Below are 12,702 nucleotides of genomic sequence, written 5' to 3'. Positions count from 1 at the left end.
TACCATCCAGAGATAATGCTATTAATCGTTTGGTGCAGAAGTACCTCATATGATGGGCTTCCCAGGTGGTGCAGTGGTAAAGAATCAGTCTGAAATGCAGGAGACACAGGAGACGTAGGTTCAATTCCTAAGATGAGAAGATCCCCTGGAAAGGAAATGGCAACCCACTTCAGTATTCTTGCCTGGAGAATCCTACGGACAGAGGAGCCCGGTGGGTTATACTCCATGAGGTCGCAAAGAATCGGACACGACTGAGCACACACACGTACACGCAGGCGCGCACACACATACATGTGACATCAAGTGGTTGGACTCAATGGATAGCCAGGTTTTAAACATCTCTCCACCTTTTCCCTCATTTCTCAGAAGCCCAGGCTGAATCATGAGTGAGCTCCTTCTCTGAAGGTGGCCTGAGGCCAGGGCCACACCGTTCACACGCCCCGCACAGCCCAGGCTAGGAAGGGGCAGCAGGACAGAGCAGAGGAGACATCCCCTGGTAAACACAGGCTCTGGCACCCACCCCCTGCTGCCCCAAGAGTGGTGGGGGGTGAGCAAAAGCCCCTGAGATGCAGCCAAGTCTGCAGTCCTCCTTGGGCACACCAGAATCAGGTCACTGGAAAGTACCGTCTGCACGTAACCACACGCACACAGGGTTCACAGCTCCAGGCTCACCCACCGAGTCAGTGCCAGGATTCTGTGCACCAAAGCTCCCTACCTCCACCCACCCCCCTCCTCCCCATCCATCAACACGCTCGTGTCTCTGCGGAAAACTTATCTGCAGATGCTTGTAAAATGTGTTTATATGTGAGAGATTAATTTGTCTCTGGAGGGGACCTCACACCTACACAGAAGAGCCCAGAGCCACAAAGAAAACCCGATTGGTGATCAGAAGAGGTCCCTTATGCTGGAAGGGTCATTACACTAGAGGGGCAGCCAGGCAAAGACCTCGGGGCCCTCTGGCCTGTAATAGTCCAGTGGCCTGGCAGACCAGCCACACCCCAGCCCACCCTTGCCTTCCAGAGTTCCCTCCATGTCCTAAGCTACAGGCTCCTATGCTGCTTCCTAGTGCTAACTACTCCTGGTGGCACAGTGGTAAAGAATCCGCCTGCCAATGCAGGAGACACAAGAGACATGGGTTCGATCCCTGAGTCAGGAAGGTCCCCTGGAGGAGGAAATGGCAACCCACTTCAGTATTCTTGCCTGGAGAATCCCATGGACAGAGAAATCTGTCAGTCTACAGTCCATGAGGTCTCAAAGAGTCAGACATGGTTGAGTTACTGAGCGCACACACATGCACAATTCCAACTAAGAAACCCCCTTCTTTGTCTTCTAAGATCCTACCTCATCCATGACATCTTTTTGGCTAATGGCAGGAAGTGGGAATTCCACTTGGCCATATTTTGCAGACAATTTCAACTTATCACAAGTATAAAACATCTCCTTGGCTTTATGTAATATAATATGCACTGCCGTTATTCCTTGATGTGCCTGACCTATTTTCACTTGTTCATTTCTTGTAACTTCTAACTCTGTCAATGTCAATATTCTCACATGTTACCAAGTTCTCAGTACAACCCTTAGTATCCTGGTCAATGGAAAAGAAGCCCGTATGTAAGAGAACATCAGTTCTAGAGTCACTGAGCACTGCGTGCCAGGTGCCGTTTTTATGTCCTTGACGTGCATTAACCCATTGAGTCCTCACAACAACCCTACGAGGAAGGCACTACTGTTACTTCTGTTTCACCTGCAAGGAAATCAAGGCATTGAGGTTAACTACCCCGCCCAAGGTCACACAGGTGGTAGAACCAGACAGTACTTGGGAGCTCACAGCCTCGAACTGCTAATATTTTAGAGTCAGACAGTCCACTTTTTACTTGTGTATGTAAACCATTTTATTTTAGAAAAATGGGATCATAAATGTACTTAAAAGGTGTTAAGTGCGTTTCTTTGCTCAGAATATAAATCTGTAACATTTGCCTTTTAAGAAGTGTTTCATGTGGCATCTATTAGTCTTCTTCTTGGTGATTTCTGCCACTTGGTTTAATGTTTGGAAAATCTTTCCCGCTTACAGAGTCACTATCTTGTCTTCTGGGTTTGTTTGTTTGTTTAATAATTTTATTTATTTTTGGCTGTGCTGGGTCTTCATTGCTACACAGGCTTTTCTCTAGCTGTGGCGAGCAGGAGCTCCCCTTCTGTTGGGGTGCACGGCCTTCTCACTGCGGCCGCTTCTCTTGTTGAAGAGTACAGGGTCAACAGTTGCAGCTCCTGGGCTCTAGAGCACAGGCTCGATAGTTGTGGTGCACTGGCTTGGTTGCTCTGAGGCATGTGGGGATCGAACCCATGTCTCCTGCATTGGCAGGCAGATTCTTTACCACTGAGCCACCAGGGAAGCCCTTGTTTTTTGGTTTTATTGTTTCTTTTTTATCTTTAGCAATTTGAGCTATTTGAAATTTATTTGATTAATAGTGTATCTCTTTTCTTGTGGTAAGTTTGTGATACTTCCTTAACATTAATTTGGTTCTTATTTATACTAAGACCTGTTTCAAAGTTGACTAATCTGTTTATTTAATAAATGTTATTTTGTAGGGCAAGTCTTCCCTCTTCAGTCTTTTTTTTTTTCTAAGTGTTCTTAGCAATCATGCCTTACTATCTTGCCCAGTGAACAATAGGATTATCATATCAAGTTGCTTTGGCTGGTGGACATGTGGGTGGTTTCTCTACGTACAAGTTTTCACATGGACAAACGTTTTCATTTCTCTTGGGTATATATCTAGGAGTGGAATTGCTGGGTCATATGGTAACTCACTTCCCTCATAGCTCAGTTGGTCAAGAATCTGCCTGCAATGCAGGAGACCCGGGTTCGATTCCTGGGTCAGGAAGATCCCCTGGAGAAGGAAATGGCAACCCACTCCAGTATTGTTGCCTGGAGAATCCCATGGACAGAGGAGTCTGGCAGGCCACAATCCATGGAGTTGCAAGAGTCAGACACGACTTAGCAGCTAGAGAGAGAGAGAGAGAATGGTAACTCTCCAGGGGATCTTCCTGCCCCAGGGATCAAACCCATGTCTCTTGCATCTCCTGTATTGTTCTTGCCCGGAAAATTCCAAGGACAGAGGAGTCTGGTGGGATACATGTAGTCCATGGGGCCGCAAAGAGACAGACTGAGCAGCTGAGCACAGGTGGTAACTCTATGCTTAGCTTTTTGAAGACCCGCCAAGCAGTACAAAGTGGCCCCCCCATTGCACGTCCCCGCCAGCAACGAGAGTTCCAGTTTCTGCACTCTGTCATCAACAGTTGGTATCTCAATCTTTTTTACTGCAGTCATTCTAGTGGGTGTGACGTGGTGTCTCACTGTGTTGCAATGATAACTAATGATGACAATGTCAGCATCTTTTCAAGTGCTTATCAACTATTTGTGCAGCTTTTTAAGAAAATGGCCATGTTCGATTGGTTTTCTTGTCTTATCTATTGGGTTGGAAGAATTCTTTATATATTCTGCATATTAACCCTTTGTCAGATATATGGTTTACAAATATTTTCTCCCATTCTATTCTCTTTTCATTTTCTTGATGGTGTCATTTGAAACACAAAAGTTTTTTTTTTTTTTACTTTTCAATGGTTCGTCTATTTATTTACTTAGGCCACGCAGCAAGGCAAATGGAATGTAAGTTCCCTGACCAGGGATCAAACCCATTGCCCCCTGCAGTGGAATTGCAGAGTCCTAACTCCTGGACTACCAGCAAATTCTCAACAGTTTTTAATTTCAACAAAGTCCAATTAATTTTTCTGTTATCATATGCTTTTGGTGTCGTAGCTAAAAAACACTGCTTAACCCAACGTCACAAAGATTTACTCCTATATTTTCTTCTAAGTGTTCTATAGTTTCAACTCTTTAATGTAGGTCTATATCCTATTTTGAGTTAATTTTTTATACGATGTGAGACCAGGGCCCAACTTCAGCCATTTGCATAAAAATATCCCATTGAGGTGTGCTCTAAGTGTAAAGCACACTCTGAATTCTAGAGACTTAGAAATACTAACATGCTTAAAGGAATCGAGTAGAAGATTCAAAGGAGAGAGGAAGAACAAAGACCACCAAAATAAACTGGAAAGATTAACAAATTGACAAAGCAGAGCTTCTGGAAATGGTGGGAAAAGCACAAAAAGCTCAACCCTGACTCCCTCTAACAATGATAGCAATTACCATTGGTATTAATATCTCCGGTGTTATTCCAAGGGCACTGCAATTGTTTTACATGTATTTTCCCTTTTCATCGGCACACAGCGGGGGCAGCTTTAGGTCCTGAAGGCTGAAGGGCCCCCAGCCCTTCACACACAGCACAGTTAGGTGAGGACCATCATTTGTCTCCATCAGAGAACTCAGCTTGTCCTCGGTCACCAAGCTGGCGAGTAGGAAAGCCAGGCTTGAACCCCACTCAGTTCAAAGTCCACATTTTTATCCACTACAGATTTTTGCAGGGCTTCCCTGGTGGCTCAGTGGTAAAGAATCCGCCTGCCAATGCAGGAGACACAGGTTTGATCCCTGGGTTGGGAAGATCTCCTGGAGTAGGAAAGGGCAACTCACTCCAGTATGCTTGCCTGGGAAATCCTATGGACAGAGAAGGGTGGTAGGCTACAGTCCACTGGGGTCGCAATAGAGTCAGACACAACTAAGCAACTTTCACTTCACTTCATAGATTCTTGCAAGAATGCAACAAGAATGCAAACAAGATAAGCATTTTCCTACAGCCTGACCTAAATTTTAGACAGTTGGAGGGATGAGCAGAGCAGGAGGGGTGAGGGATGACTTGCTGAGAATGGAGGAGGGCTCTCTCTGCCTAAAACTGACAGCTTATGTCACAGACCACACCTGCGGTTAGCTGATTTGCTCTGAAAGCTCTCCTGTTACGTTGAGGCCCAGACCCCGCCCCCCGCCCCTGGCCTTCAGAGGCAGCTCCCACGAAGCCTGGCAGTGCCCCCAGCCCAGCTGCACGATAAGACAAGGCAGGAGGAGGGACCCGGGGAGAGAAGCCAGCCTGGTGACGCCCGACAGCTCCCTCAGTGACGTCCGCCCGCCACAGACACCATCCCCCTAGGGGCTCAGGGCTCAGCCAGGAGGCCTCTGTTTAGGACCAGCTCCTCGGAGCTCCAATAGCGCTGCCCTTCCAGAGACTTCTGCAATCGGAAGTGCTCAAGCCTCTGGTGAAGGCAGCAGACCAACTAGCCTTCAGCCTTGGGCTGGAAGAGAGTAGGGGCCTCCCATCAGGAGGCTCAGCACCCTGGCTGGCCGACGTGTACAACATGTATGGGGCAGGCACTGTGAACGTGCAGGGCTATTTCTGCCCCGGCAGATTGCTGTCAGCAGGCAGGAGGTGAGGGGTGAGGCTGCAGGGAGTTGTGAAATCTAGACACAGTCCCACTGGGACCTCGCTGAGGGCTGGGGGCCCTTCAGCCTGCAGGACCTAAAGCTGCCCCGGCTGTGGGTTCACAGAAGCCGTGGGAAGGAGAGGTGCTCCCATGACCCTGACATCCAGACAGGAGCCAGAGCACCGGGACCACCACACAACCCCCACAACCTGGATCAAGGTGCACTATTCGCCACCTGCTTGGAAGTGGTACCGCCTGTAGATACTCTGCTAAAGTGTCAGGATGTCACTCTGCCGAGGAAAACCTTCTCACGGCTCCCCAAGGCTCTCAGGATAAAGTCTAAGTTCCTTACGGGCCGCCCCATCTGCCCCATCCCCACCCCTCCAGCCTCACCTCCCACCTCCAGTCCACCTTTGAGGACCCTCCAGTCCTGGGCTGAGCCCCACTGCTGTCTCTCTGAAGGCAGACTGCTTGGTAACCCTGGTGTGTCTAATTCAGCAGCTCAGTGACCATGGGTTCAGTTACTGAACCTCAGATTCATGGGTTTTTACGGGAATGAAATGAGTTAATGTATAGAAAGGGTCCGGCACAGCGCTTGGCATGAAAAAACTGCTGTGAGGGTACACGCTGCTGCTACTACGATCACGTGCGCACTTGGTGGCTCAGCCGTGTCCGACTCTATTGCAATCCCGTGGACTGTAGCCCACTAGGCTCCTCTTTCCATGGGATTTTCCAGGCAAGAATCCTGGAGTGGGTAGCCATTCCCTCCTCCAGGAGATCTTCCTGACCCAAGGGTTGGATCCCCGTCTCCCTGCAAGCGGGTTCTTTATCATCTGACCCACCATCCCCATCTCACTTCAGGCAGATTCTTTACCAGCTGAGCCACCAGGGAAGCCCTGTTATTATGATTATTTGCATTCAAGTAGGTTTACTTTTTATGTGATTACATTCACTGATCTGTTATGACCTCTGGATTTCATATTATGTATACAAAGGTTTTCCTCAGTCTGAGATTAGAAAAATATCCAGCGAGCTTGCCATTTAAAGGAGTCTGTGGGAGAATGAAAAAGTTGGCTTAAAACTCAACATTCAGAAAACTAAGATCATGGCATCCAGTCCCATCACTTCATGGCAAATAGATGGGGAAACAATGGAAACAGTGACAGACTTTATTTTCTTGGGCTCCAAAATCACTGCAGATGGTGACTGCAGCCATGAGATTAAAAGACACTAGCTCCTTCGAAGAAAAGCTATGACCAACCTGAAAGTAAAAGTGAAAAGTGTTAGTCACTCAGTCGTGTACGACTCCATGGACTGTAGGCCACCAGGCTCCTCTGTCCATGGAATTCTCCAGGCAGGAATACCAGAGTGGATTGCCATTTCCTTCTCCAGGGGATCTTCCCAAGCCAGGGATAGAACATGGCTTTCCCACACTGCAGGCAGACTCTTTACCCACTGAGCCACCAGGGAAGCCCTAGACAGCATATTAAAAAGCAGAGACATTACTTTGCCGACAAAGGTCCATCTAGTCAAAGCCGTGGTTTTTCCAGTAGTCATGTATGGATGTGAGAGTTGGACTATAAAGAAAGCTGAGCACCGAAGAATTGATGCTAATGAACTGTGTGTGGTGTTGGAGAAGACCCTTGAGAGGCCTTTGGACTGCAAGGAGATCCAACCAGTCCATCCTAAAGGAAATCAGTTCTGAATATTCATTGTAAGGACTGATGCTGAAGCTGAAACTCCAATAGTTTGTCCACCTGATGCAAAGAACTGACTCATTTGAAAAGACCCTGATGCTGGGAAAGATTGAAGGCCGGAAGAGAAGGGGACAACAGAGAATGAGATGGTTGGATGGCATCACCGACTCAATGGACATGAGTTTGAGTAAGCTCCGAGAGTTGGTGATGGACAGGGAAGCCTGGCTTGCTGCAGTTCATGGGGTCGTAAAGAGTCGGACATGACTGAGTGACTGAACTGAACTGTGGGGAGTCCATTGCCATACGGATCACCCCTCTCCAGCCCTCCCTCACAGTGCTCCTTCTAAGTTAATTCAAGATGTTTTTAAGGGGAGGCCTGCCTGTGTCTACCGTGTGCAAGGGCCAGGGAAGGAAGAATGCGTGGCCCTTTGGGAAATGGATGACAAGTAGCTTTGTTGTTTCCCGTCTGAAGCCATGGGGCCTAGGCAGGTCACCCTGCTTCATAAACTACAGTGAGTCCCCTACACACAAACCTTTAAGCTGTGAACTTTCAAACATGTGAACGTGCGTTCACATGTCCAATCACATAAGTTAGTTCACGTGTCTGGCATACTTTTCAACATACTGTCCTGTAAGATCAAAAGTGCTTATTTTTGTGTTTTTTATGTATTCTTTGTGTGAGAAGTATTATAAACCTATTACAGGACAGCCGACTGTATTAGCTGGGTATCTAGGCTCACTTTTTTGAACTTAACAAACACAGTCTCGCAGGAGATCAGGCACGTTCAGGGTGGTATGGCCGTGGACACGAACACACTCTTGGAACGGGACTTGTTCCTATGTCAGGAACTTACTGTAAACAGCTTTGTTTATCCGTAAGTTGTTGATCCTGAAGGAGTTCACCGTCCTATGAGAGAACAGACCAGTCAGCAGACCAAAGGTATCATCAAAGGCCTCCGGGGGGTGGGGGCCAACATACTTGCTGGGAGGCGGTTCAGTGGGTGGTGGCGAGTTGGGGTACAGAGGACATTCTCAACGCAGGGACGGAAAGTGCCATCCCGATTCCACAAACACTTGCCAGTGCCTCCTGCCACCTCTGCCCATAGGCCCCAGGGTGCAGCGCTGTAAGGAGGCAGAGACGTGGAGACCAGCCAGAGGCCAGGGCAGGGAACTGGACCAAGGCAGCAAACCCAGCTTCTCTCCCAGTTCCAGGACTAAACTAGTCAGATGGTCTCTAGGAAGTGACTCCATTCCTCTGCGTTCATTGCTCATCCTTACAACACAGCCTCAGCTTGTGTCCTGAGGCAGCTGTGCAAATTCTATTCGATCACACATGTGCAAACATTCTGCCCTGTACAAGGTAAATATTTGATGCCCTTGGGCACTTTCTGCTGCTAATTGGTGACTGGAGTTGTTTTTGCCTGGGGGCTGTGTATGGGTTCAGCCTGGCTGCTTTCCCTAGGGCTCAGGTCTGCTTCCTGAAGGGGGGCAGCACCACAGGGACCCAGACCCCCATGTGTCCACCCCCTCCTGTGTCCTGAGTCTCCACTCCTGGTTCTCCCGGTCTTGTTGTTGATCCAAGTTAGGACTCTCCTCCGGCACATTTAACCAGACAGAGCTCCTTCCCCCACAGGAAAGGCCCAGCCTCCACCCCCGACAGGTTTTAGCAGCAGGACTACTTTTGGCGAAGGGCCCTCTCCTTCCCTGTCTGTTCTACCATCTGCTCATACTAAGGGTGAAAGGGCCTGAGCCTCTTCTGCCCAGATCTCAACTCCTCTCCACACCACTAGAGCCCTGTGAGCAGTGTCCTCCAGTGGGCAGCAGTGGTTTCTTCAGCCCTGGAGGGTCTGGAGGCCTGAAGACCACTGCCGAGGGCAGCCCCCACCCCCGGCCCCCACAGTCCAGTGGAGAGGGCTCATTTAGGGGAAGGGCGCTTGGGGGGCATTTGTAAAACCTGAGTTCTGGTTTCAGTGTTGGCAAGTCGTGTGACCTTGGACGGTTCCCCTGGCCTCTCTGGTCCCCAGTCTCCTCACTAGAAAGACAAGAGGCTGGGGCATAGGGATGAAACAGATGTCCTGTTGGCAGACAGAAGAGTGCATCGTTTGAGGCCTTAATGTGAGGCCGGCACTTCCCTCAGAAGCATCTCTTGCCACGTCCACCCCTGAAGGCGTGTGTGCTTGTGTTCTTTGCTGCTCCCTGGTCCGGGCACTTGGGAAGGGAGTCTGGGGCCTCCGGCCTTGTGGGCAGCATTAGAGAAGAGAACACTTCCCTGGCCACCAACAGGAAGGGTTAGTTCGCCTCTGGAGCCCAACCTTAACCTGAGATGCTGTGAAGAGTTGCTGGGCTTCCCAAGGCTGGTGGTCCTCCCAGCGACAGAAATCCCTCAGCCTTTTCCCTGCACTTGCGAGGAGGCTGGGCATGGCAGCCCACTGCAGTATTCTTGCCTGGAGAATCCCATGGACAGAGGAGCCTGGGGGGCTACAGTCCATAGGGTCGCAAAGAGCTGGACATGACTGAAGCGACTTAGCATGCACGCAGGCAAGCAGGCTGGGCTGGCTTCAAGGGGCTGCTCAGAAGGGCCAGCACTGAGAAAGGCCCTGCGCTTGGCTGAAGGCCATCACCATCTGGAAATTCTTAATACATTTTGTACCGGAGTCCTTTGGGGTTCCATAAACACCACTTAGACAGTCCACTAGCCTCTCACCCTAGGAAGCCACTTCCCAAGGCAGGGCCCTGTGACCCACAGACAAAGGACATTCTGGAAGACTCTTCTCATCCTTCACGATCCAGCCGAGACGGCCTTCAAGTCCACAAGAGCTCCTCCAGGCTCCCCAGAGGGGTGGTCCTCTGCTTTCCTGCTTCGTTCCTCTCTCCCACGCGGTGCCCACCCCTCTCTGTAACCCGGCCCAGGCTCCCCACCTCCAGGCCACGCCCTCTGTACTCTGACTTCCTCAAAACAGAGAGATGCTGGATACACTTGTTGACTGAGGAAAGCAAACAGAGCTGTCTTCTCAGGACAGGGCACAGAGCACTGCACACAGTGGGTGCTCAATCAGTGCTGCTGACTCACGCACTGAGCAGGCTGGGGCACCCCCCCTGCTACATGGCCATGCCCGTGCTCAACCAGGGCATCACACAGATTGGACCATCATTCTCTCCCCTTCCGACCTGGTGAGGAAGGGCAACCCTAGGGCAGCAGAACTGATTTATGGGGTTTCCTCATGTGGAGTTGGAAGACTTATTCCCTCCCCATACCTGGGATCCCAGTTCCAAAATGCCCTGCCAGAAGGAGCGTTAAGAACCCCCGACACTGGAGCTTCCCCGGTGTCCAGCCAGTGGCGAAGACTCCGCACTCCCAGTGCTGGGGGCCTGGGTTCAATCCCTGGTCAGGGAACTAGATCACACATGCCACAATGAAGGTCAAAGATCCCGAGTGCTGCAGCTAAGACCCGACGCAGCCAAATAAATAAATGAAAATAAATATTAAAACAAGATCCCCGGAACTTGCAATGCCCTTTAAAGCTTGCAACCTGCTTTCATTTACTTTCTCCTCAAACTGTCCTTTGGTGATTTAGTCGCTAAGTCGTGTCCGACTCTTGTAACCCCATGGACTGTAGCCTGCCAGGATCCTCTGTCCATGGGATTCTCCAGGCAATACTGGAGGGGTTGCCACTTCTTTCTCCAAGGGATCATCCTGATCCAGGGATCAAACCCACCTTTCCTGCACTGCAGGTGTTTCTTTACCAACTGAGCCACCAGGGAAGCACAAACTGTCCTGTAAGTCAAGACAAATACTTAAATATCAACTGCGGGGATGTTGTTCTAACATTTTTTTCTTTTACTATGTGTGTTCCTTGAGGAAGAACTCGGAATTACAGATTGAGCCCAGAGAATAAGGATACCTCAATCTGAGTGCCCAGTGATGACGCTGTTAACATTTCAGTCCAAATCTCGTAAGATTCATCTCCACACATGAAATATACCTTTCAAAACAGGATGACACTGTCACTGCTTTGTCGTCTTATTACTCCCAGTTGCGTAGGAGGCTAACAGAGGTCGCTAGTCCTGCACATGCTGGAGGCAATGCTGGAGCCTGACTCCCGTGTCCTGACTCTGAGGCCAGTGTCCTTATCCCCGAACCCAGCTGCTGCTCAGACTCCAAAAGGGCAGGAGGGACTGATGGCCCTGGGAACAGGGCCCCAGTGAAGAAGGGTTTGCTCTGACCGGGCTTCAGGGAAAAGACCCTGAAACCACCTGGGTGTCCCACAGCTCAGCACAGGCCACTCAGAACTGCTACCTCCACACATCTGGACTTTGTCCGGCAGTAAACAGCTCCAGGGATACGGGGTCAGCTGTCAGGTGGGGCCCAGAGGGAGCAGGTGCCCGGTGGCAGGCACTGACCCCAGAGGGCAGCTGGAGATCTGTTTGGTGGCCTCAGAGGGCTTGTCTCTCTGTGTGAGGGCACAGCAGTGACCCAGAAACTGCCTCACTGCCTGAGTATCACCCTGGGCAGTGGAAAGGGGCTTGCAGCCTGGGTCCGGGCTGGTGGTTAAGGGCAGGACCAATCGCCTGCCTGCCTTTCCTCCCTCCTTCCTTCCATTCTCCCTTCCTTTCTCAGCACACACTGCTGGCCAGATACTCAGCTGAGCACCAGAGGCAAGATTTACTCAGGGCTCTGGCCTTCCACTGCGGTCCACGGGGCTGCAGAGTCGGACACGACTGAAGCAGCTGAGCGCACACACGCACCTTCCATGAAGGTGGTAAAAGAACAAGAGCTGACCAGAGGCTTACAGAACTTCCCAATGCAAGTTCAATCCCTGGTCGGGAAACAAGATCCCACATACTGTGGAGGAACTCAGCCTGAGCGCCACAAGTAAAGAGCCTGCAGGCTGCAACTGAGACCTAAAGCAGCCAATAAATATTAAAAAAAAAAAAGCATGGTTTCCTCATCGGCAGCCAGAGTCTATGTAAAAATAAATAAATAAATAATGTTAACATCAGGAACTCTGGCATCAGACAGTATTTATTGTTGTTCAGTCGCTAAGTCGTGTCGCAACCCCATGGTCTGCAGCACGCCAGGCCCCTCTGTGCTCCACTGTCTCCCAGAGTTTGCTCAAATTCATGTCCATTGAGTCAGCAATGCTATCCAACCATCTCATCCCCTGTTACCCCCTTCTCCGCCTGCCCTCAATCTTTCCCAGCATCAGGGTCTTTTCCAATGAGTCAGCTCTTTGCATCAGGTGGCCAAAGTATTGGATCTTCAACTTCAGCATCAGTCCTTCCAATGAATATTCAGGGTTGATTTCCTCCAGGATTCACTGGTTTGATCTCCTTGCAGTCTAAAGGACTCTCAAGAGTCTTCTCCAGCACTCAGGCTTCCTTACAGTCCAACTCTCACATCCCTCCATGACTACTGGAAAACCCATAGCTTTGACTATACAGAACTTTGTTGGCAAAATGATGTCTTCGCTTTTTAATATGCTGTCTAGGTTTGTCATAGCTTTCCTTCCAAGAAGCGAGCATCTTTTAATTTCATGGCTGCAGTCACCAATCGCAGTGATTTGGGAGCCCAAGAAAATAAAATCTGTCACTGCTTCCACTTTTTCCAGACAGACCAGGGTTCAAATCTCAACTCCCC

At 49.9% G+C, this 12,702-nt stretch overlaps 2 protein-coding genes across 6 annotated transcripts in view; one reads left to right on the top strand and one right to left on the bottom strand.

Moving 5' to 3' along the window:
* The window catches only part of NINJ2 (ninjurin 2), a 75,848-nt gene that overhangs the window by 48,170 nt on the left and 14,976 nt on the right, over positions 1-12,702 (top strand). The gene's annotated exons all lie outside the window — the stretch shown is intronic.
* The window catches only part of LOC145546643 (uncharacterized), a 135,983-nt gene that overhangs the window by 113,516 nt on the left and 9,765 nt on the right, over positions 1-12,702 (bottom strand). For all 3 annotated transcript variants that reach the window (XR_014083092.1, XM_081594099.1, XM_081594098.1), the window contains 2 exons: positions 7,919-7,971; positions 45-145 (listed from right to left, as the gene is read on the bottom strand). Coding sequence is in view for 2 of the 3 variants with exons in the window: in XM_081594099.1 (XP_081450225.1) it covers positions 45-145; positions 7,919-7,971 (154 nt within the window). In the remaining variant the exon portion in view is untranslated. The remainder of the gene's footprint in view (positions 1-44; positions 146-7,918; positions 7,972-12,702) is intronic.

The sequence above is a fragment of the Giraffa tippelskirchi genome, chromosome 4 (assembly GCF_054371585.1).
Source record: "Giraffa tippelskirchi isolate mGirTip1 chromosome 4, T2T-mGirTip1v1.2.pri, whole genome shotgun sequence".
NCBI classification, from domain to species: Eukaryota; Metazoa; Chordata; class Mammalia; order Artiodactyla; family Giraffidae; genus Giraffa; species Giraffa tippelskirchi.
Note: the sequence above shows the minus strand (reverse complement) of the source record. Positions and strands in the feature narration are given on the sequence as shown.